Below are 24,892 nucleotides of genomic sequence, written 5' to 3'. Positions count from 1 at the left end.
CTAACTCAAAGGGAAAACTGCATTCCTGAGCTTAACTCAAGGATGGAGAAATGTGTCTTGAGCAATCATATGAAATGGGGCAGTAATACAGAATAGGGTCAATTATAGAATAGGATCATTAGTAAATGATACAGAATGATTTTAATTTCCTCACAACCAACTTACTCACTTATTATCTCAGCAGTTTGTCTCCAACATAGCCCTCCACATCTTCTGGAAAAGTTTCCTTCCTCCTCTTTAAGGAATGGACTTATTTAACTCAAGAGTGGGCACAGTAAATGTTGGTCATGCTCCAATCTGAGGATATGTTCACTGATGGTCTGTATTCCTCAATCAATGTGCGTTTAAGCACCTCCAGTGTGTAGGCACTACCTATGGAAACATCTCTGTCCTCAAGGAGCAGCAGATAAGACAATATGCACTTATATGGGCATACTCAAAACAGATACAAGGGAACGAACCTAACTGGGAGGGACAACTGACCTCGTCCAAAAGCCAGTGCTTGACATGAGTCTACAAGAAAACCAGGGGATCCAAGAGGTAGAATTGAGGAAGGGGTACAGGCAGGGAGGACACAGCCACTGCAAAGAAATAGAGACCAAAAGTGGAGTGTCTTATGTCACAGTCAGAATGTAGAGGTCTAGGGGTGCTAAGACCTTGAAATTCAAGGTTGAATGATGCAAGTTGTACCTCAAACGAATTCAACTCAAGCCACCTTTCAAGTTAGAGACAAGGTTTATTAAAACTCTGTTTGGGGGTGGGCAAGATTTTAAGAATCCGCATGACATTGTATTGAGAACCAGGCCAGACTTAAGGAATCTGAGCCCTTTAATGCAGACAAATTGGACCTTCTCTACAGAAGACTGTGGGGAAAATCTGGATGTGATCTAAGAGTGGCCAAGTAGTCTGGGAACAGAATGGTGATCTAGGGTGGGGACAGGTGCAGACAACAAGGGCCAGGTACTCCAGGTGAGCACCAGGGACCTGGGTCACTTGGGAAAGTCTGGGGCTTTTCCTTTTTGGGGTCCAGGTCCCAAAGACATGGTCTTTTCCTTTTAGGGGTTCAGATCCCATGCCCATCAAGAAGACCAGTTTGGTTGGAGTATAAGGCAAAGAGTTATGTTGTATTAAGACTGGAAAGGTGGGTTAGATGGCTACTTGACAAAGAAGCTAGAGGTTAAAAATACGCCAAATGTATAAAATTTGTGCATTTTAGGAGCAAATTCTAGATAGTCGATAATACATGTTTCCTCAAAATCATAACAATGGTTTTAGTGAATCTGACTGTGAGGGATCTCAGCCCTAACATTCAACTTGGATGCTAGAGATTTTCAACAGCAATTCTTAATGGTACAGCCTAATGGCAAATTCTTTTCTAGCTTACTATTAAAAGCTATTCTTTGCATTAGGGTGGGAGGAAGTCTTCCTGGATCTCTGCTGGTTGAAAATATCCTTTAAAATGTCAGTTCCCTGGGTTTGGGAGGTTCATCTGCATGAGTTCAATCATTACTTTTATGCCAGCACAATTTGGGGCATTTGGGGAGGGTTCTCATTCTCCCAGCAATGATTAATCTCTAAACTTGGAAATTATAGGGAGCAAAAATTTTAGAGAGGAAAAAATAAAGAAATGAAAAAGAAAAGAGAATCAATAAAACATTTTTAAATGCATATCAGAAAACAAAAGTTTAAATGGGGGCACAAACATGGCAATTTGATGACTATGTTAATTTAATACACACTTAAATTTTTACAAGTTTACAACTCCAAAAACAATCTTTTTTTTTTTTTGGTTCTTTGTATATTGAAATACATTTGGTGATCATTAAGTTTATAATAAAAAAGAAAAGAAAAAAAGGAATTCTTGGAAGCAGTTAAACTTTTCTCACTACTTTTTAAAAAATAAGCAAAATAGGGCGGGGGCGGCTAGGTGGTGCAGTGAGTAAAGTGCCGGCCCTAGAGTTGGGAGGAACTGAGTTCGGTTCCGGCCTCAGACACTTAACACCCACACAAAAATACTAGCCATGTAACCTTGGGCAAGTTACTTAACCTCAATTGCCTTCCGAAGAGGCAAACAAAAAAAAAATTAAGCAAAATAATCTAATCAAGACTCATCACTGCCTTCTTTCCACACTGCTAAACCAACGTGGATTCACGAATATAATTAAATAATGTTAACAGCAAACAGGGAGGAAGTTTGTAGAATATTGACCAGAAATACCAATAATGCCATACTCACGTTTTCAAATTACCTATACCAGATACCAGGACACCTTCGAATTAGCTATTTCTTCTCTAAATTACCTGGCTGTAGTTTCAATTAAGTGGAACTATCATTTCATTTTATATGAAGTAACTGGTAGATCACACAGGGAATAGAGCTAGTTCTGGAGTCAGGAAGATCTGAGTTCAAATATGACCAGATACTTACTAGTTGGCAAGTCACTTAACCTCTTTCTTTCTTAGTTGCCTCAACTGTAACAGGTGTCACAACAGGGGTGGCTAGGTAGCACAGTGAATGGAGCACTGGCCTGGGAGTCAGGAGAACCTGAGTTCAAATCTGGCCTCAGACACTTAACACAAAAAACTAGCCGTGTGACCCTGGGCAAGTCACTTAACCCCAACTGACCCTCCAAAAAAGGGAAAAAATGTATAATAAAGTTATCATGTAATTAAAAAAAAAGTATCACAACAGCAACCACTACCAAGGTTGTTGTATGGAACAAATGAAATAACATTTGTACAGCACTTAGCATAGTGCCTGACACATAGTAGGCATTATATCAATGCATATTCCCTTCTTCCTCATCTAATAATGCAGATGGTAACCTATCCATGTCTACACATGACTCTCACAATTCATGACTCTCATCCATATCTTCCCATCATTTTGCTACAAAAGGTCCATTCAGTGTCCTAGAGTGGGGAAGATTCTATTATTTCTCTTGACATTATGAAGATAACAGTGGAGCACTTTAGCAGGCTATCAGTTGGTTATTCTGTACTCTTAACATCCTGCACCAACCTAACTTCTTTTTCATTCACACATTTCTTTAATTAAAACCATTAATCCAATTCTTTGTAATTTTCCAAAAGAAGAAAAAAAATGAAGGCTACAGAGAGAAAGGTGACTAGCCATATCAGACAGGAATTAGATAAACATGCTTGCTTATTTATATTTATTTATAATACATACTATACACCATATAAATAGAATAAATAATATTTATTTCTTTATAAATACTTGTAAAAGTAGACTGCCCATTTGGCAATTTTTTAAGAACATAACCTAATTTAGTGGGAATGGAGAAATTAAGTGATCTTATTGGGTTGCTGGGACCAGTTCTACCCAATTACATCACCTTTCAGCTTACTGGTTGGTAAGGAGAGTTTTTAAGGTTTTGAATAAGGTCCATTCCCTACACGACTATTGGAAATTCTAGCAAATGCAGTAGTGAAAAGTGCCAAGCATAGAAAGAATGATTCATTGCATAAAAAGCAAAGTTTCTGTCTATGCCTCTAAAATCCAGAAGAATTCCAGTGCCATCTTAATAGTATGGGTTTGGACTAAGGCACAGCAGGAGGGCCAGATCCAATTCAGAAGTAATATTATTAATAATAATAATTCTAAGTAGGATAAGCATCTATAGGATTATAGATTTATAACTGGAAGGAATATTTATAGCTGTGAGATCATCTAATGCAAGAATTCTTAATATCAAGTTCATAAACTTTGTTTTAAAAAAATATACATTCTGATAATTATTTCAACATAATTGACTTCCTTTGAAATCCTATATACTTGATTTTGTTCATTTTAGAAACATTATTCTGAGAAGGGATTCCTAGGCTTCACCAGACTGTCAAAAGGATCCATGGCACACTTACACAAAGGTTAAGAAGCCCATACTTAGTACAACTCTCATCCTGTTTTGCAGATGAGAGATGTAAAACCCAGAGATTTCCAGTGAGTTGCCCAAGCACCCCACAGGTATTAAATGACAGAGATGAGATTTTAATCCAGCTCCTTTTACTACAAATCCAGCAATCATGTTTCATACATACACATTCCAGATGACTCTAGGATTCTAGGAAATAGCGTGGGCTCTAAGGTACTATAACTCCCTAGGGTCCTGTAATAAAATTTTTTCAGTAACCTCAATAGTGTCTGTACTAGGGTGGTTGATCACGTGGATCAGTCAAGAATTCACTGGTAGCGCTCTCCATGACATGCACAGGGCACCCATTCAGAAGTGGGTGTAATAATATTCAGCACTTTGAAGACTTGTAAAGTAGAAAGGAAAGGCAAAATGTTAATATATCCATTAGAGTCAATTTGGGAAGTGCACTTACCTATCTCGGAGGCATTTTGTAAAGATTAATTAGATTGGAAAAAATCTGTAAAGGCTTTGAGACCAAGGCCAGGTACAATATAAAGGCCCAGTCACCCTATTACCCTCTATTGTTATTAATGCCCATCTTTTAATAATGATTATGGCCAATATTCCCTGAATACCAAGCATGTGTAAGTGGCTATGGGAAATGTTGACTTAGACATGGCTGCTGGCTATTTGTCAGGTAATATAAATTATTTTTAAATTGCCATCACAGTGACACAAGAAACTAGCACAAGTCTTTGTTTCAAGTGAGAATCATGTTTTTGCTTAAGAGAAAAGATATCTTGTACCATTGATTCCAGATCTAACATAGGAAATACCGAATGGCCTTCCAAAACAGTAAAATATTTCTGAAAAAGAATGGGACAGGCATAGATATTATTTTTCCCCAAAAATACATAGTCATTTTTGGCAATTTTGTAAAACTTAAAAAAGCTTCAATCAGTATTAGACAAATTAAAATCATATTTGCTCTTTATTTTAAAAGAACCGTCAAAGTCAAGGAATTTCACATAACTCCACTAATGAATTTATCACAAGCATGTGATCATAGCTATTATTTTTGTTCTTCTTACAAAAATGAATTAGTTAAACGTTTGACCAAAGATTCATTTTCACAACTGCCATCAAAAAGAGAAAAATATGTCCCATCAATTAGAGTTTTCTGCATAGGGTGTAGTCACTCTAGCTTTGTCTGGGGGTACCAAAATTTTGAGAGACATGGACAACACTGTCAGTCCTTCAGAAGCATAGAACCTTGAGCAAGAATAGGTTATCTAAACAAGGAAACTCCCAGTGAATGGCTTCTCCCACTTGCACTTACCTGCATGCCTGCTGATCCCTTCCCCTTCTCTTGCCTTTACACTGTTGCTTTTCCCCTGGAGTCTCCCCAAAAGGTGGGAGTGACTTCTGTTGTTCCAGGATCTTTACCATTTTCCATCTCAACTCAATCAAATGAAATGAACAGTAGTTATTGCCGTTTATCCCAGGCATAGTTTATACTTCTTTCCTCAAGTCAAAAATGGCTAGTTATGATTCTGGTGTTCTAGTTCTCATTACATATGTTAGAGCCTTAAGGAGTATCATATGCCCCAAAGTTAAGGAAGAAGAGTTCATGCCCCCCCCACACACACACACACACACACGCACAAAGTTTTTCTACTTGTTTCAACTAGCAATACATTTGTTTTGAAAAGAGTCAATGTGTTGGCTTCACCTGGGTTAGGTAAGGAAAATTTGGCAATACCAGTGAAGGGGCAAAGTCTATTCTTGCACTAGGGAATGACCTGTCCCTGAAAATAAGCCTATTGAGGTCAACTGAAATGATTTTTTCTCCTCTCAATGTTTTATCTTTAATCTCATCTTCTAGCCAGGAATCTTTACTAAGGAGCATTTAGGAATGGCTATGGCATTTGGCACAGAGATGCCAATACCCACGCAACTTCAGTTTGATGACCATATGTTCATCGTGTTCATTGCCTGTCAGCCAAATGCTCCTTACCCCTTGTTTCTTCTCACTCTTCTTAACTTCTCTAAGTCTCCTGAATCTTAATATATTCCTTTCTTTCTCAATAATGTTCTAGTGAGGAGTATGAAAAAGCACAATTTTATTCTAAAAATGATCACAGTAGGAGTGATTTTGTACTTCTCTGTGGCGGTTGTTGTCATTGCCAATGATAATTAGCTTAATTTTTTTTCAAAATGAATGTTCATATCCAGGCATAGGAAGTCTTCTAAATACCAAATGTCTAATGACAAAAATTCATTGTTCAGGCTCCCAGAAATGTCATTTTGTCATATGATTTTTATTGTGAAACTTAGAGACTGCAAAAAAATTATTAATCTTTTTGTTTGTTTCACTGCAGCACTACTTTTTATCTGTCTTTAGTTTAGACAACAAGATCACTGAATGTTGAGAAACATTGAACATGCATGAAGAGAAAAGTTTTATTGGGATGCTTTAAAAAAAATCCCTGCTATTTTTTTGTTTGCATGATTTTATTTCCCAATGTAATTCTTCCCCTACTTCCATCCTCAAAGATATTTCCTTTATAATAACTAAGAAAGGGAAAAAAGTTCAATAAAACTAAATAATATATCAAAAAAATGTTACGTGTAGTGTCTCACAACAATGATCTGTCAGTTCTATAAAAGAGGCAGGGAGGGGGGAAAGTTCTCATATCTCTTCTCTGGGAACAAATTTGTCCACTATAATTTGACAGCCTTCAGTTTCAGTGGTTTTGTTGTCTTTCTTTCCATTTATACTTTAAAATTATTGTGTATATTGTTTTGTTAGTCCTATTTATTTCCTTCTGCATCATTTCATATAAATCTTTCCAAGCTTCTCTAGGTTCATCAGATTCATCTTTTCTTACAGCACAGTAACATTACATTATGTTTGTATACCATAACTTGTTTAGCCATTTCCTAATCAATGGGCATTTACTCTGTTCCTATTAAAAAAGGACAGTATAAATATTTTAGTATATATGATTCCTTTATTTTTGTCATCAACCTCACCTTGGGAGGAAGTGAATTATCATGGCAACATATACTGACATGGTACTTCTAAATGAGTAGATGAAATAATAGAATTTAAATCTCACATCTCCCTATGACAAAGCACTTCAAATCATGCAGTTAATGCCTAAGCAAATGGTGCCTACTCCTTTAAGTCCCCAAACCAGTCCATATGTACCTTTTTTTAGGAATGCAATTAGGAACACAATTTTTAGGAATCACAGTTTCACTGGTATCTATTCAAGCCAGCCTTCTCTTTAGTCGTCAATGACCATATCTGTAATGATGCCATGGTATTTCCATGGCTCCATCATAGAGTCATTCAGGTAAATTCTCAGTAGACTGGTTTGACTGAACAGTCTCAGCTCCAACTAGATACTGGGGCCCACCCTAAAGGGGAACCCACGGATCAACTTTGGAACTAAGTCAGGTCAGATTAAAATAAACGAGCTTGATACAGATCCTCATACTCATAACAGAGCTAATGTCAGAGCAGTGTCCAAAGCTTGGAGATAGGGTGAAATATACTTCAATATATTTCCAATGCCACTTTTATCACTGTTCAGCCTTCAAGGCATTGAGAAATGGGAGAATCATGAAGGACCACTGGCACATCAGAAGAATTCTGGAAAAAAATACTAGGGATCTTATAATATGGTCTTTCTCCTCAAATAACAAGACTTGATTTAAAAAAACAAAAAATAAATTCTGGCCACATCGAAGGACATAGAAACCTTGGCTTCAGAGAGATTTCAGAGAGAAGCTTAAGAGTAAAAGCTTTATTTGTCAGGACCTTGAATTGTAGTTTAAAAATACAAAATCTAGCAAATATAGGCTTGATTGTATTGACATTTCATTAGCATGAATTTTCTTACATCATCACGGCTGTGAATTCATCTTCTATCCCTGGACAAGCATCCAGCACAGTTCTGGGGACACCAAATAAATGATTTCTCTCCTTTCACTCTATATTAGAATTCTAGGTTATTTTGGATCCTTTCACCAATCTAGGTTTCACACTAACTCAGATTAAAGAGAAGCTTAGATTCATAAAATGTCTTCCCGATCCGAAGGTGATGTCAAAGTGATTCTAGTGTTGTTGTTGAATCTGCAAAAACACAACCCATTAATGTTTCGCTCTTCCTCTTTACTTGCCAGCTGTATGCTAGCTATATCAATTAGTCAGACTTCACTCTTTCCCTCTCATTGGCTCGGCAGTACTACATGATTTGCCCTCTCCCTTTGATATTAAGGCTCTCTGTCATTACCTGACAATATGGGGAGTGCATTTCACAGGCTTGAAATATCAATACAGAAATCTTTTATCCCCAGCCAATATTTTCAGGAGGATTTTTCAACCTCAGATTGGTAGAGAAGATAGGCTTTTGATTTCTGAAAATTAGATACACAAGCAAGACTTACAATTCCTAAATATCTAGTCATGTCTTTTCTTTAGAACATAAATATTCTGAAGTCCTATCTATATAATTCATAATATAATAGAATTTTAGGATTAGCAGGGAACTTAGACATTATCAAGAGACACCTCTTGTCAGGATGCCTTTCCTGATTCTACCAAATGCTAGTTTGTGTGCCCCTCCAGTGGCCTCACATTTATTTTGTACACATCCTGTAAGTATCTGTAGATATGCTGTGTACCACAAGGAGAATGTATGCTCCTTGAGGACAGCAGCTCCCATTTTGTTTGTATCTTCCTCATCCTGTCCAAAAGCTAATACATAGTAGGAACTTACTGAATTCATGTTGATTAACTAATTCATAAGCTCCAACTACCTAATTTCACATATGGGAAAACTGAGGCCAAGAGAGTTGAATTAACTTGTGTAAAGTCAGACAAGTTAAGAGAACCAGGACTTAAAAGCAGGTCAACAGACTACAAATCAAGTGGTCTTCCTAGAATAGAGCATGGTCCCATTCTTGGACCACTTACATCTGAAACAGCAAAATGATACAGTAGATAACATACTGAACTTAGAACCAGGAAGGTGTGAATTCAAATCTTGCCTCAGGCATTTATTTATTAGCTGTGTTACCCTGGGTAAGTCATTTAACCTCTCTCAGCCTTAGTTTCCTTATCTATAAAATGGATATGAAAACAGCGCCTTCTTCATTTGTTGTGAAGACCAAATGAGACAACGTATGTAAAACACTTAGCAAAACTGAAAACACAAAATCAATGTTATATTATTATTATTACTGATTAAAGACTCTAAAGAATCTTATCTCAGACCTTTGTAAAACTACATAGACTATAGATCAAATCTCATTATAATAAACTCCATGAAACAACAGAAGTATATTTTAATAATTTCTAGGAATAGAATTCTTATTTTCAGCTTTTATAGCTGGAGTCTAAATTGTGATGATACTTAGCTTCTCTGTAATGCATTCAGAAAAGAAAGGAAATATTCCAAAAAACAGTATGAAGGGGTAGAGGCAACTTTCTGACTATTTTCAGAACCACTGACCATCTGGGCCCAGGATTCTGCCAAAGCCTCACTATTGAGGGGCCACCCTAATAGCATCTCCAAAGGTCTCTGATTCTCTGAGCTCATTGAGAGTTGCCAATAGCAACCATGAAAGCCACAAGTAAGACCAACACTGCCAATTGGAGACAGTTATTCAGGCAGTTTTCCATCTTAACTGTTAAACTAGTCTCATCATCTGCCTTTAGATAGGACCGGACTTTTCCCATGAAAACAATCTGTTAAAGACTGCTAGATATAAAGGTTCCACTGTCAGTATTAATTTCCTAAGTTTAAGGATCTCCATTCTCAGAATTCCACCTAATGTTTAAGCTCAATTCCTCAGCATATAGCTTAGGGAGTGACTAGATGGTTCAGTAGATAAAGCACTAGACTTGGAGTCTGGAATGTTGCTGGTCAGTCATTTCAATCATGTTCAACTCATCAGGACCCCATTTGGGGTTTTCTTGGCAAAGATACTAGAGTGGTTTGCCATTTCCTTCTCCAGCTTATTTTACAAAGGAAGAAATGAAGGCAAACAGGGCTAAGGGATTTGTCTAAGGTCACACAGCTAGTAAGTGTCTGAAGGGGAATATGACCACAGATCTTCCTGACTCAAGGTCCAGTGCTTTATCCACTGAACCACCCAGCTGCCCTTGGAGTTCAAATCTAACTTCAAACATTTACTGTGTCACCCTGGGGGAAGTCTTATCTGCCTCAGAAAAGTGGGGATAATAATAGCACTTACATTTGAGAATGGTTGTAAATTAAATGAGATAATATTTGTAAGATGCTTTATGAGCCTTAAAGTACTATGTGCTAGGTATTATTATTAAATTAATAATTAATAACATGATAATATTTAATGCTAGCTATGATTATTATTATTAAATGAATGCTAAATAAAGGGGAAAACAGATGACCAGAGGCAACATGAAGTACATCACTTAAGTGTGATATAATGCGTGTAAGATAATAAATAGCAAATTCTAACCAACTGAAAATAGTCCCAAACAGCCAATAATGGTACAGGGAGAAGAATCCTGACTCTATAGTCAGAGCATCTGGGTTTAAAGCCTGCCTCTGCCTTTTTACTACATGTATCACCTTGAGCAAGTGACAACTTCCTTCTGACTTCAGCATCCTAGGCAACTAGGGAGTGCCATAGGTAGAATGCTGGACCTGGGATGAGAAAGGTCTGAGTTCAAATTCAGCTTTAGACACTGAGACCCTGGGCAAGCCACTTAACATGGCCTTAACTCAACAAGCCTCAGTTCTCTCACATGTAAAACAAGTAGAAACATGAGATATGCACATTTATAGATGTCTCCCTTCCAAATGGTCATATGGATCATTTGTACCCAACCTGTGGGAGAAGATTTTGAGCTTGGGTTGGTATGATCAGTCACAGTCTGAAACACTGTACATTGATGCCCACATTGTGCTATCATTTTGGTCTTCTTCAAACATAAAGGACAAAGAAAAACAAATGGGGATAATAATAACACCTACTTCCCATGGTGGTGTTGTAAGGATAAAATGAGGCAATGTTGGCAAAGTACTTTGCAAACTTTAAAGTGCTGCATTAATGCACATGAGGCATAATTAATGAATTATTACTAAATTATAATAATTATTAAATGTATTAAAATGTATAAAATAGGGAGGTTGGACTATATGAATTATATGGCCTTTTCCAGCTTTATATCAATGTTTCTTTGACAACATTAGCCTTCCCGTTTTCATTGCTTAAATCCAATCTTTTTTTTTTTTAAGCAATCAGGGTTAAGTAACTTGCTCAAGGTTACACGACCAGGTGTTTCTGGGTGGGTAATAAGTGTGTGAGCCTGGATTCGATCCCCAGGTCATCCTGACACTGGAGCTGGTGCTCTTAATCTCTGTGCTACCTGGCCACCCCTTAAATCCAATCTTAAAAGGCAATAGATTGGTCAATGAAAGAGTTAGCCAGAGACTTGAATTCACTTGCAGAAAGCTTGACACCTGATTGGCCTAGGAGACATTTTCCTAATAGAACAGGTGACAAGAGTTTTGGTTACTATTCAGTTCTTTGTGGAACATGGAGGACTGGATAAACAGGCTTCACTTCCCAGCATCTTCCTCAAATCTGGTGCACAGTTTTTGATGCAAAGAGGAGATAAATCCCAACATGCAAATATTAAAAAGTGCCTAGCTCAGGAGATTCTAAACAAGTTGCCTTGAATATCTGCATGGGAAATGCAACTGCTGCACAAACACTCTTTACAATTCAACTGCTCCAGAAAATACATCCCCTAGGGCTAAGCTGGGCCATTTGGAATGAAAACTAGCATAATGGGATGACTTGGGGGTCTCTAAAGGTCAGTGGAATTTCAACCAGATGTTTTCCTTAGCCACAATAGATTTGGCAACAGGAGTGGTTTACATATCCCATTTGAAGAACTAATGCAAATATTAAATGTGCAAATATTAAAAAACAAACAACCCTACTTACCCCTCCCATCCAATGTCCTTTCCTTAGAGTTCAAAATACTACTAACAGTCTCTTATTGATTTTCACAACTTTGACTGAGTTTATAGCAGTGCCCCTCATTTGCATTTAATGGGAAGAAGATGTTAAAGGATATAAATTTCAGGGACATATTTAAATTAAGGAAGGGACTAGGGAGACCTGAGGATCATGAATGGCCTGGACCAACCTTCAGTCCAGAGCCAAAGTCCAACTTGGTGGAAGAAGCTCACTGGGGCAATCTAAAGTGCTACTGATGCCGAAAGCTTGACATCTGCTGTAACATCTGCCCATTAATTTCATTATGTTAACATCTGCCTGATGACATTCCCTGGGAAATCAGTGTCCTTTGCACATGTTGAGTCAGAAGTGAGTACTCCCCAATCTGTATAGTTTCCCCACTCAGCCTCCTTCCATACCCAATTCCTTTTTTTTAATGGCTGCATTTGTGAATACATTGCAAATCAGAGAAGTTAAAGTTAATAAAATTTTGTGCTTTGACCACCGGACTTTCTTCCTCTTTGGTCTTTGGTTTCTTTCTCTGCCATTGTATGCAGACTGACCCTTCCCCCCCTCATTTTCAGAACACATATTATCCTCTGTAGTAACAATCTTAGTTTATTAAACCATAGACATCTCCCTACTTGGAAATGAATTCTGTTGTCTAAAAATCATTGAAGTTTCTTTTCAGAAAGACCAGGGCCCCATTGCCTCATGTAGAAAATGATAATACATTCCCCAGGATACTCCTGCACTCCTGAATGTCTCAGCACATCAGCAATGCAGAGAACCTTTGGGGAAGTTTGGTTTTGGAGGTTGTTTATTTTGCAGCAACTGATGCTTGGACCAGATGGATAGTCTTTTTTTTTCTAGGCTTTAAATTGCACCGCAAACCTCAGGAAAGGAATATAAACAGTTTCTGAATTTACAGCCTTTAAACAAAACTGCGTTTAATTTGAGGGGATTCTTTAATATTGTTTCCTATACTTTCCTTTTTTTTAGTGACTTCCTATTTCCCAGACTCTCAGAAATTTGAAGTATTTCCCAACTGACACACACATGCACATCCAAACACCTCCTCCCCTTTTCAAACTTGGACAGTTTACAAAGGCAGCTATTCTGAAGCATGAATAAAATGCATTAATTTTCTTGAGTAACATGGGCCCTGATAGAAGGATTCGGAGAGAAATAGTGGAATACATCTCAGCTAATGCTACCTTTGCTCTGTGAGTACCCACTGCAATATTTACCCAAATGACCTGTTCCAGTGATGGGCCAAGGATCCATGATGCGTATTGAGAGCATAACAATAGAGAGGGTTGCTCAGACCTTTGATAGAAATGGTCATAGGGGTAATCAAATTATTTTTAAGACCCACACTTTCTAAATCATTCATTTCAGAGATGCTCCATTGCTATGAAAGACTCAATTACTTAATGTCAAACTGTAACATGGATAATCCTTGCTGCCTATTCATAGTACCCATGAGCATTATTCTATGTACAGTGATGATATAAAAATAGTATTATATTACTTCTTTATCTACATTTATAATTTCACTCTTATAGGGCACTCCCAGTAAGGAAAATCCCTCCACCGGGACAGATCAGCAATGTGTTGTATAACTTAGGGCATTTGGTGACCCCCTATGTCTTCAGAAGAATCAATGATCTGGTTTTTAGGTATGAGATACTTTGTTTCTCGTTGGTCCATTGCTACAAAATGTGTGTGTGCTAAGAATTTCATTGACATACATGTCACAATGGTCCAAGGAGTCCCGTTACATGCTGAATAAGAATGTAATTCCTATTCTGTTATGAGACACAAATGAGATAATGGAAGCATTTTGAAAAGTTTAATCTCATACAAATGTAAGATCAAATAATATCTTGAAAAAATTATTAATCCATCAATCAAATCTAGTTGTCAAATAAAAATGGAAAGGATTGAAAATTTCATGCAAAGGCAAAATCTTACAACCATTTACCAAAAGTTACAAACATCCCTTTCTAGCATATACAGGACTGAGGAGGACCCACTCAAGCAATCCATCAACCAATAAGCAATTGTTCAGCTACCATTATGTGCCTGAAGCTATGCTGGTGCTGACGTGGGTCCTGATTACAAAGACTACTTTAAATTGCAAAACTAAACACAGACAAGCTTTTTTTTTTTCTTGAGGGAAGGAGGCCAGGAGGTGGAGAGAGCAAAGAAGGGAAAGGGAAGGGGTAGTACCACCCTGGTCTTTTGTCTCTCAGATCTAACCCTTTCTGCTTAGTTAATTGGAGCACCGGGCTATAAATCTTGCATATTTAAGGACCAGGAAAACTCCCCTGAGCTCTCAGTCTAAAATTTGCATGGGAGTTTGGCAATATTGAGTTTACAAATAAAATGATTAACAGGCAGCCTTAGGGTGGCCTTGGAGAAAATCTTTCATGAATCTTGCCACCTTGATATGAAGTTTTTTGTTTGTTTTTTAGCTTTAATAAATAGAGTTCTGAGGTAGTTCATGAGCGAGAGGCTAGAAGGCTGATATGATATGATATGATTGATATGATATGATATGATATGATATGATATGATATGATGATATGATCCATATTCCAAAGGCACCCTTCAGTACCTGAAATCTGATAGATGTAGTCCTCGGCAAGGAATGGGGACATCTTATTAGGGAGGGGCTAGGATCTTATTCAACTTTCAATGCTGTTGGTGACAATAACTGGCATTTTAGGAGTATCTGCCCCAAGACTTCAATAGTGGAAAATGAGTCCACCTGATCAGAAAGACTGCTTGCTTTTTCATAGCACAATATCATCCATCAGACTTCATGAAGAAAAGAATTAGAATCTGCTATGAGGATGTCCATAATTCAATCTAATAATAATAATCCAGGATAGGCAGAGTCCTATAAGTGAACTATTTGTTGAAACAATGTTTTAAAGGCACTGCCAAATAAACACAGGACATTTATAGCTTTGCACAATAGGAATCAGATTCATTTATGCAGCAGGAAGATCATTTACAACAAATTTCTAAAAGACACCCAGTGTCAATTATAAAATGTTCAAATCAAGGCCAGAAATGGCAATGCTTAAAGAGGCCTATTGAGCAATGCTAGATCTCAGTTGGAATCAGGAACATTATATGAGTTTATTATGATAAAGCCTTTTTATGTGGTGGTCATTAACCCTTTTTACCCCTGAGAAACAGATATCTAGAAAGTGGAGAGGATCTGGAACAAAGACCCAGGGGACCAAGGGTCTCTAACCAATCAACTATAGTTACTAATTCGTCCACTCTGATATGCTGACCTCTCTTAGGTTTGTCAGTATTCCCAAAGGAATGGAGGCAGCAATAACATCTTTTCCTCTACTCCACTCAGGCATTTTATTGTTAGCTCTTCCCATCCTGTTCAATACCCTTCCCTCTTCCCCATCTCCCATTCCACCTCTTAGCACCAGAAGATAGCTAACAACAGATGTTAATGCATGAAATGGCTCCTAAAGATTCCTTTTTGTAGAGTAATTGTTAATATCAAGAGGGAGAGATGAAGACTGGAGAAATAGAGAGGAATGAAGAGAGAAGGAAGAGGAAGGAGAATGTGGAAGAAAAGGAAGAAGAGAAAGAGAAAAGGAAATAAAGAAAAACATGGAGAGGGGATATAAAAGGGAGAGAAAAAGAGAGAGGGAGGGAAAGAAAAGGGAGATGAAGAAAAAAGAGAGAGAAGAGAAGTGATAGAGAAAAGGGAAAAGGGTTGAGAAAAGGGAGTGGGGAGAGAAAAGATATTTAAATATCAGGATTTTGATTTCAGCAAAGTGTTCTCAAAAAGAAAACCCTGGGGAGGCAGAGCGAAAATATAATTGCTACTAGAATATGGAGGAAGCCCAAAGTTGAACAAAGGAAGGCTATTTCTGAGTCCTTTCATAAGAATCAACCCCAGGCAAAACTGAAAACAAAAATAGTTTCCTCCTCCTGACCTGCTGCCTCCCTTTATACAACAATCTTTCTCCCCTTTTGTACTCTCCTTCCTTTCTAGTACCTTATACCAATGTGCTGCCCCTTAGCCACCTTGTCTCTTACCACCATAACTGATGGACTCTGACTGAACTTGTCTTCCTAAGCAGGACTCCAAGAATTTCCCCAGTACAATGTAAATTTATTGAGGGAAGGTGATGCTTTATTTTTGTCTTTCTATTGGCATAAAGTAAGTGTATGATATGTATTTGTTGATTAGTCTTCTCTCTATTCTTTGCTAGAGAAAATCTGATAAAAATTAACTAAATTGAAGGTGTTAATGGTCAATGATAATTGTATTGTTATTCCATCCAAAAACTATTTGCAAAGGAATCAGAGAATGTCATAACTAGAAACAACTTTAGAAATGATCTAGCTCACCTTCCTTCAATAATCAAGAAAACAAACTTAAGAGATGTGAAGTAATTTATACACCCATGGCTAGTAATCAACAGAATCAGGACTTGAACCCAACTCTCTCATGGAAAATTCAAGCATAGAGGCATCATGTCAAGACCACTAGACAGAGATATTCATTGTTGGTGGTCTATGGTAGGGTTCCATACTGTCCAAATCATAGCAGGAAGGTGGTTTTCTAAAGTACCTATGTACTCATTTAATGACTGAAAAAAATGAGATACATTTCTGTTCCTAGCTTATGAAATTCCTTTTTTAAGAGAAAATACGGGACTTCTGCCACCTCTAACCTGCACATGATGAGCTATTTAATTGTCCTCATTCTGTCTCATAAGCAATGACTTTTGATCCAAACCAAGGACAGGGCACCTGATAGAAAAGGCTATTGACCTCCTGCATAGTCTTTACATCATACTTAATTATTCCAGACAAAGGTTGGACTTCTGAAAAAAAGAAGAGGGAAAACGACCCCAAGTGGCTGAGTTTCAGCCAAACCTGTAGAATTTGAATCATAGAATTACAGAATGTTAGAATTGTAGAGATCAGCTAGTCCTACTACCCCATTTTTCAGATGTTGTTGCTGTTGTTCAGTAATGTCCAACTGGCATTTTCTTAGCAAGATGCTGGAGTGTTTTGCCATTTCCGTCTCCAGCTCATTTTACAGATGAGGAACCTAAAGCAAATAGGGTTAAGTGACTTTCCCAGGGTCATACAGTTAGTGTCGGAGACTGGATTTGGACTCGTCTTCATGACTGCTGGCCAAGTACTCTGTCCATTGCAGCTACTCTGTTTAACAGATAGGACTTGAAGGAGTTAATTGGCTTGCCTAATTCAAATAGATAACTGTAGCAGAACTGGATGTAGAACGCAGGCCTCTTGACTCCCAGTGTTTCTTTCCCAATCAAAGTTCATCAATCCAGTACTGCCTCTTTTCTCTGTTGTCCTTCATCATCTTGCATCACAGTGATGCCACTGTATCAGAAGCATGGCAGTCAGTGGGGCCTCCCTGTAGCCTCAGCAAGTCCCTTATATGGAACTTGTCTCAGTTTAGAAAGACTAAGTCCCTTGGAGGTCACAGGGGTCCTGGGATATGGCTGAGGTGAGAAAGCTGAGTCAGCATATAGATGAACTACCGTGTTTCCCCGATAATAAGACACTGTCTTATTTTTTTTTTTTTTTTTTGGACAGAAAAACACCAGAGGGTTTATTTTCAGGGGAGGGCTTATTTTAATGAACATTGACAGCAATTTTAATAAACAGGTAAATGTGAACAAAAAAATGTACCTTTATTCAATAAGCAAATCACTGGGGAAGAACAGGATGATGCGCTCACTGCTGCAGTTCTAATTGGATGCAGCTCGGAGCGCAGCGTGCGTTTCACAGGGGGGGGGGGGGACGGTGTATACAGAGGGTACCGTAATGTAGCGTGTAGCGCAGGGGATCACCTTCACTACAGTAGCAATCTCAATAGGGCTTATTTTAGAGGAATCTTACACAGTAAGGGGAGGCCTTATTTTCGGGATAGGTCTTATTATCGGGGAAACACGGTAGCTGTCAAGAAAACATTCTCACTTCTCTAGAGCCATCTGACCCCCTAACCTCCCTACATGTCCAAAGGCAACACGAAAACAGATCTAGGCTCTTAAGTATCTTTCATCTCTTATAATTTGGGTTCTGTGCCTAGACATCTCCCCTTTTGAGGAAGATCTTAGAGTTAAAATCCAGGCATATTAGACGCTAGAATGCAAATCTCAAAGTGGTTGTTTTGTTTTGTTTTGTTTTTTCAGTAGCTATGGGTAGCGGATTTTTCAGGGACCATATTATAACGGAGAGAAGCTCACATACTGGTCTTCTTTACCCTTACTCTTGCAAGCCCAGGCTTGTGGAAATGCTGCTTGATTTACAGCAGTGTAAACCTACCCACAAAACACCCAGAGACTCTTCTTTCCCCTTTGCTGGTTTTTATTACCTTTCTCCTTTTATTTCAAATATAGCCTTGCAGAAGGTCTTGTGTGAGGGAGCTGAAGTACTTATTCACTGGCTGCTCTCACATGGCTGTTCAAACATTTGACTGTTTTTTCTTTCTCTTAAAGAGGTATTCCACTCACACCTTGCCCTATTTCCTGAAAAATAAAAATAAAGACATCTGGAATATCACTTGCAAAAACCCAGTATCTGATATTTATGGCTTATCTTTCTCAAGGGTATTCAGAGTGATCATACAAACCTGATCTAATTAAAATCTGCAAAACATTGAAGGGGGAAAAAGGATCAGACAGTATTACTCTAACCTACACAAGGCAATGTGGAATGAGAACAGAATAGGATATTTACAATTAGAAATGAAAGGGCCTTTATCTATCATAAATTTAGACCTTAGAAGGGATGTCAAATGTCATCTAATCTTACTCCCTCATTTTATAGATAAGGAAACTGAGGCCCCAGAGACTTATCCAAGTGACTTGCCCAAGGTCACACAGATAGTAAGTGGCAGAGATTATCTAGTCCAACTTCTCTGTTTTACAGAAGAGGAACCTGTAGACCATGGTTAGAAAGAAAGCTATTGGATTCTTCCCTGACTCCGACTCCTCCTACCAAACTGTTTTCTAATTGCTGAAATTTATTACAGGCCATATTTTCATATTATCTCCCATTTTAATGTTTTGATCCATTAGCATTCCCTTAGAACTATAATAATTGATCATGAAAAAATTTAAGATATAGTAATCAATCCAAGTGGTACTCCAGACATCTTTAGAGAGGCAAAACCAGTTGTGGGAGCCTTAGCCTTCCCTGTGTCCAGAGCTTGTGAAATGTACCAGAGGCAAAGTTCAAGGAATTGTGAGTTCCAGTCACCTTCAAGGTCCTCCCATTTTAAAGATAGCAGCTGTACTACAAGAACTGACTCTCTCTTTTTCTCTCTCTCCCTTCCTCCCTCCCTCCCCATATGTGTGTGTGTAGAGAAAGAGAGAGACAGAGACAGAGACAGACAGACCAACAGACAGAGAGTTCTTATAGTACCAGCTCCTATCTATCAGTCAATCTATCTATCTATGTATCTAATCTATCTAATCTATCTATCTATCTATCTATCTATCTATCTATCTATCTGTCTATCTATAGCTACCTATCATATGTATGTGTATATCTAGTCCCTTTTTTCTTGGTAAAGCTTTCTGCCTGAGCTGAGCTGTACTTGGGAAATGAGCTTTCCTCTGTTTTTAAAGACTAAAGGATCATAGATCTAGTAGGATTTCAGAGGTCATGTAATTCAAGTCAGTCACTTTTTACAAATGAGGAAACTGAGGCCCATCAACATTAAGTGCCTCATCTAAGTTCTCTCAGGAAGGATGGTATGACAGTGTGGTTGGGTTTTAACTGAGGCCCTCGGACTCTAAGACCAATCTCTTTACCTTGCATCACTCTGCTAGATCTCCAAGAGAAAGATCTTGCCCCTTTTCTTGGTGACAGTCACCTATTAGAGTGAATTACTGTATATACTTCCTCATAGAAGCATATAGTATACAGTTATTCAATCTAATTCCTTCAAGATAAGATTTATTCCCATTTCCTTTTATTCTGAGCCCCTGTGGAGATGAACAGTTGATCACCATTCTCCATATAATAACCCTTCATACTAAAAGTCTTACTGAATTACAGCTCTATCTTCTCATTCCAGATTAAATAAGTCAATCCCTTTAACCTTTCCTCAGAGGTCCCATTTGCCAGCCTTTAGTTTAATCATTTTCATTGCTCCCCTTTGGGCCTTCTCCAAGGGCTCCACATCCAAATATGTTGCTTCTGTAATTCAGTTTGCTTTCCTAAGTAACTTCCCCTGATGTAGGGGCTTGAGTAGAGTGAAGTAAATAGAATTATTCCCATTCCAAAGGAAGTCATCGCCAGGACCATGAGCAACTGAAATTCAACAAAGGTATGTCTTAGAGTTCTGAAATAATATGTTGGTGGGAAGTGGGTAACTAATCAAAAATGAATGTGGTAATTGCAAATGAAGGTGTGTCTTAGACAGACAACATCCATATCCCATTGATTGTTCTATAGGACAAATATCAAAATAACTTTTAAGGAGATGAGACCATCAAATGCCAAAGAATCGCTGGATATAGTTAGACCAACAAGCTCTCAGAAGGGCACTAATAAAATCATGGTATTAATAAAATTAAGGAGATGAAAGAGTTGTTTCTGGTAATATAAAAATACCCCTGCTGTGACTGGGGCAACTGAATGTTCCCTACCTCACCATTCATACTGTGACCCATTAGGCCTGGTGTCATACAAAGGGGCTTCCTGCCACATCACTGACATCATCAATTAATATTTCCTAAGCACCCACTGAGAGTGCAGAGTACTATAAGTAGCATTCACAGGATGATGTATAGAGGTTAATCAAATATAGTCAGACCTCTCTATGAGCTATTTGGTCATACATAGAAAAAGGAAGTTATGGAAAGAGAGGCATTTTGCCAAATGTATCCAAATGTACAGGTAGTCATTGATAGTAATTGGAAAGATCCTTTCTTTCCTGAGTCCAATTCCCTCACCCTGATCCTACCTGCATGACCCTTTTGAAATAATCGAGGATTTTAAAAATGAACAACTCCAAAAAATAAAAGAAAAAAAATTGAAGGAATTAGAATGGGTAATGAGGAAACAAAGCTATCACTTTTTGCAGATGATACACTGGTATACTTAGAAAATCCTAGAGAATAAATTGAAGAAAAATAGTGAAAATAATTAAAATACTAAGATTTTATTTGACAGATTCTCCCCAACCTCTGATGCATCTGAGAAAGGATTTGTAGGATCATATTTAATCCTTTTGTTGAATTCATTGGGTTGTGGAGACACAAAGTTTTGTTTTGTTTTTCATTTTCACCCCCTCTCTTACATCCATCTCCCCATAAGAACAATCACTGAGATATATTTAGGATGAGAATTTTTCCTCCTTTACGGTCTACAAAAAATAAATAAATAAAACCCAGTGAGTCGGTTTTTATTCTTGAACTCAGTTAAGACTTCATCAGGTCCCTTGACTTCTACATGGAAATATCCTGGCTAGTAATTGTCTATTGACAGCAGCCTTGGAGATACAAAAAGGCTGCTGTACCCAAGTTCGTAAAAAAGAAAAAAAACTTAATTTTGGAACCAGCTCATTGGTCTACATCACTATTTAGCTTTAGATGCGTTTAGAGCAGGGATTCCTAACTCTTTTTGTATCATGAACCCTCTATGGAAGTGTGATAAAGCTTATGAACACCTTTTCAGAGTAATATTTTTAAATGTATAAAGTAAAATACATAGAATTATGAAGGAAATGAAATATATAGAAATATATGTACCAAAATATTAACACAAACAAGTCCAACCCCATGCTAAGAACCCCTGCTTTAGAGTAATCTAGAACCATCAAACAGAACCCTGACAGGGGATTGTGGAACTGACTCAGTCTCCCTATTATACTCAGTAATGAGGATGACAGGGACTACGGCTTATGTGACTTCCATTGATAAAATCGTTCTCTCCTCTTGGGAGAATACAGGGAAATCAAACAGCTGATTGAGTTTTGCAATCACCTCCAGTTAGTGCTTCCAATATGAATCTTATAGCCAGGCCTGAAGTGTCAGACGCGTGTCTACATTGCTTTATGCACTTGTCCCACAGGGTGAAGGAAAGAAACATGAATACAGATATAGTGTGGGCACTACAGATAAATCACCTCCACAGAGCAGACCCAAACTAAAACAATTGGTGGCAGATGTTATGGCTTTAACAAGGCACTGGTGGCAAGTATGTTTTGTTACTTGAGTAACATTAAGTATTGTTTAAATCATAGATTCAGTTTCAAGTGGGATTGCAAAGCATATCTGATATTAGTTCTGCAGGGGGGAAATGCCCTACTATAAACTCATAGCAACAGAAGAGATGCTTAAGAAGCATTGGTACACATTGCCAAAGTCTTGTGTCATGTAGGTAACAAATAATTTGACAGTGCCTGCTTAAGAAATAACAGGGTTGGGGTTAGGAATACCTGTGTATTCCCCACCATACCTAGTGCTCCCACAACTGATATTCCTAGTTAATTCAAAACATCAGCAATATGGCCCATTCCCACTCCATTACTTGAAACTTGGAAAACAATGATACTTCTTTTTCATTTAGATCTGAAGTTCATCATCAGTTTAAATTGTGTGTGCAGGTGTATGTGCAGGTGTGTGGGGAAAGTAGAAGTGAGGGGGTATTTAAGAATGAAAGATACGGAGATGGGGAAGAAAGGAAGGAGAGGGAGGAAGGAGGAAGGAAAGAGAGAAGGAGAAAGATGGGCAAGGAAGAGTGAGTAGGGACAGAGGGAGGGAGGAAGAGAGAAGAGAGACAGAGGGAGGAAGAGAGAGGAGAGGAAGCACAGAGAAAAGAGAGAGGGGTAGGAGAAAGAGAAAGGGGTAACAGAAGACTGATTAGGAGAGAGGAGGGAGGAAAAAAGGGAGAGAGAGAAGAATGGGAATAAAGAAGGAAGAGAATGGAGGGAGAGAAAAGGGGGAAAGAAAATAAAAGGAGAGGTGGGAGAGGGACAGAGCAAAGGAAAGAGAGGAGAAGGGGAACCAAAGGGGGAGAAGAGAAGGAGAGAGAGGAAGGGAGACAGAGGAGAAGGGAGAGACAGAATGAAATTTGAGAATCTTAAAAGATCCATCCACAAAGAGCTAGATGGCATTTTCAGTAAGGCTTTTATGAACCCAAGAAAATAAAATTCCTGCTGACTTTGAAGTTATTCTTTTGGTCATTGTTCTGCTCAAATAAATAAATGCACAGAAAGGTAGCCAACAGATTAAAGGAACTCCATTTATAAAAATCAAATGAACCACTAACAACACTTGCTTGAGATATGAATAAATCATCCCCCATGAATTATTCATTGTTATCAAGAAACATGCTGGAAATTCCAGGAACTGGGCTCCAAAAGGTGCTATAATCCAGGAGTTGAGGGAGGTGCAGGTTTGGGAGGCTTCATTATCTTCTGTTAACACTGGAGAGGGGGGAGACAAACCAGATGGGAGTATCAGGCATCTGATAGAGATAGCCAATACTAACCCTAGTCTACCATTTATATAACTAAGTCTCTAGTGGGCCTTGCTAACTGGAGGACAGAACCAACATAGCTATCCATAGAATTCTAATTTAGCAAATTCCATGCGCCAAACAGCTCTGCAATCAGCCCCATAAAAACAAAGGAAAGGAAAGGAAACCAAAAAAGCATGTATATGCAGCCAGTGGTGGCGTTGGATAAAAAGTGGCTGCAGTTGAATTTGAGAGACGAAAACTAGAGATCTCTCAGATGATAAGCAACTCCACAGAGTGGCTTGCCTCTGACATGACTTTGTTTTTGCCCTGCCCATTTTCATTAATTAATCTATTTCTGTATGTATTCCAGGTCCAAACTGCTTTGCAGGAACCACAATAATTCCGGCTGGCATTGAAGTGAAAGTGGATGAATGTAACATCTGTCACTGTCACAACGGGGACTGGTGGAAGCCTGCTCAGTGTTCAAAACGTGAATGCCAAGGCAAGCTGACTGTTTAAAGCAGAATCCCAACCAATGACAAGTCCATAAAACGAAAAAAAAATGTTATGGCTTCTACACTGCACATGTTTAAAACAAAACAAAACAAAACTCCTGCCAGCTACAACCGGGTCACCAGCAAAACCTTTTAGGGTTGACAAAAGTGAATATTTTACTAAGAGGAAATTTCTCTCTTTCTCTTTCTTGCTATACCGAATATATACAGTATCTAGCTATCTAACCTGCTTTTGTAAGTCCCAATGCTTGACGGTGACACAAGGACGGGATTTCTGACTCAGAAAGGAAATACCATCCACTCACAGACGCCTTTGCTGGTGATGCCTCTGACCTGCCAATTTATCTTCAGCTGTTTAACTCCTTTTTACTCTTCTGTACTTCAAACATGGCATTTTCCTATTGTGGGTTCCCTCCCTTTTTAGAATCTTGGGGACCAGATTCTATAGAATGAAAAAAAAAAGTTTCCAGCTGAGCCAAAATGCTGAGAAAAAGGAATGCCTACATAGTGAGCATATTTACAACTAAGGAGCACACCAAGACTCAGATTAATCAAACCACCCACGTCAATCACGTTCATGTCCTGTGCTAGGAAAAGAGAAGCAGAGACTGGGAGGGGGCTCTAAGAACAGGGTAGGGACTGAATGCTCTCTCCGCCTGGTGGTGCCTCACATACTGAGGAAAACCACTTGAGTTTCAAGAGTAAGACCTTGAAACTACCAACGCAAATCTAAGGTGGGATGGAAAACCTGGACCCAAATACAGCCATGGCAAAGAAACAGGGTTCCACTTGAAAGATTTTTTTTTTAATAATATTACATTAGCCACCAGACTTCATCATACCGCTGTACTGAGTTTGGATTGTCCCAAACACACTCAAATGAACATAATAGCACTGTCATCTGGCAATATAACTCTGAGAGCCAAGTCAAACAGTCCCACTGTGAATCCGAATTGTTCTGAACAG

General features: G+C 38.3%; 1 protein-coding gene across 1 annotated transcript in view; it reads left to right on the top strand.

The window, feature by feature from the left end:
• VWC2L (von Willebrand factor C domain containing 2 like) overlaps positions 1 to 24,005 on the top strand; it is a 173,483-nt gene extending 149,478 nt beyond the window's left edge. The window contains exon 3 of the mRNA XM_069075102.1: positions 23,782 to 24,005. Within this exon, the coding sequence (XP_068931203.1) occupies positions 23,782 to 23,930 (149 nt within the window). The 3' untranslated portion in view covers positions 23,931 to 24,005. The remainder of the gene's footprint in view (positions 1 to 23,781) is intronic.
• Positions 24,006 to 24,892: the final 887 nt, after the last annotated feature.

This window comes from Petaurus breviceps, unplaced genomic scaffold (assembly GCF_028583685.1).
Source record: "Petaurus breviceps papuanus isolate PSGF00001 unplaced genomic scaffold, PetGlider_PUasm1.0 90903, whole genome shotgun sequence".
NCBI lineage: Eukaryota > Metazoa > Chordata > Mammalia > Diprotodontia > Petauridae > Petaurus > Petaurus breviceps.
The sequence above is the reverse complement of the archived record's forward strand: the minus strand, read 5'-3'. Positions and strand labels throughout refer to the sequence as shown.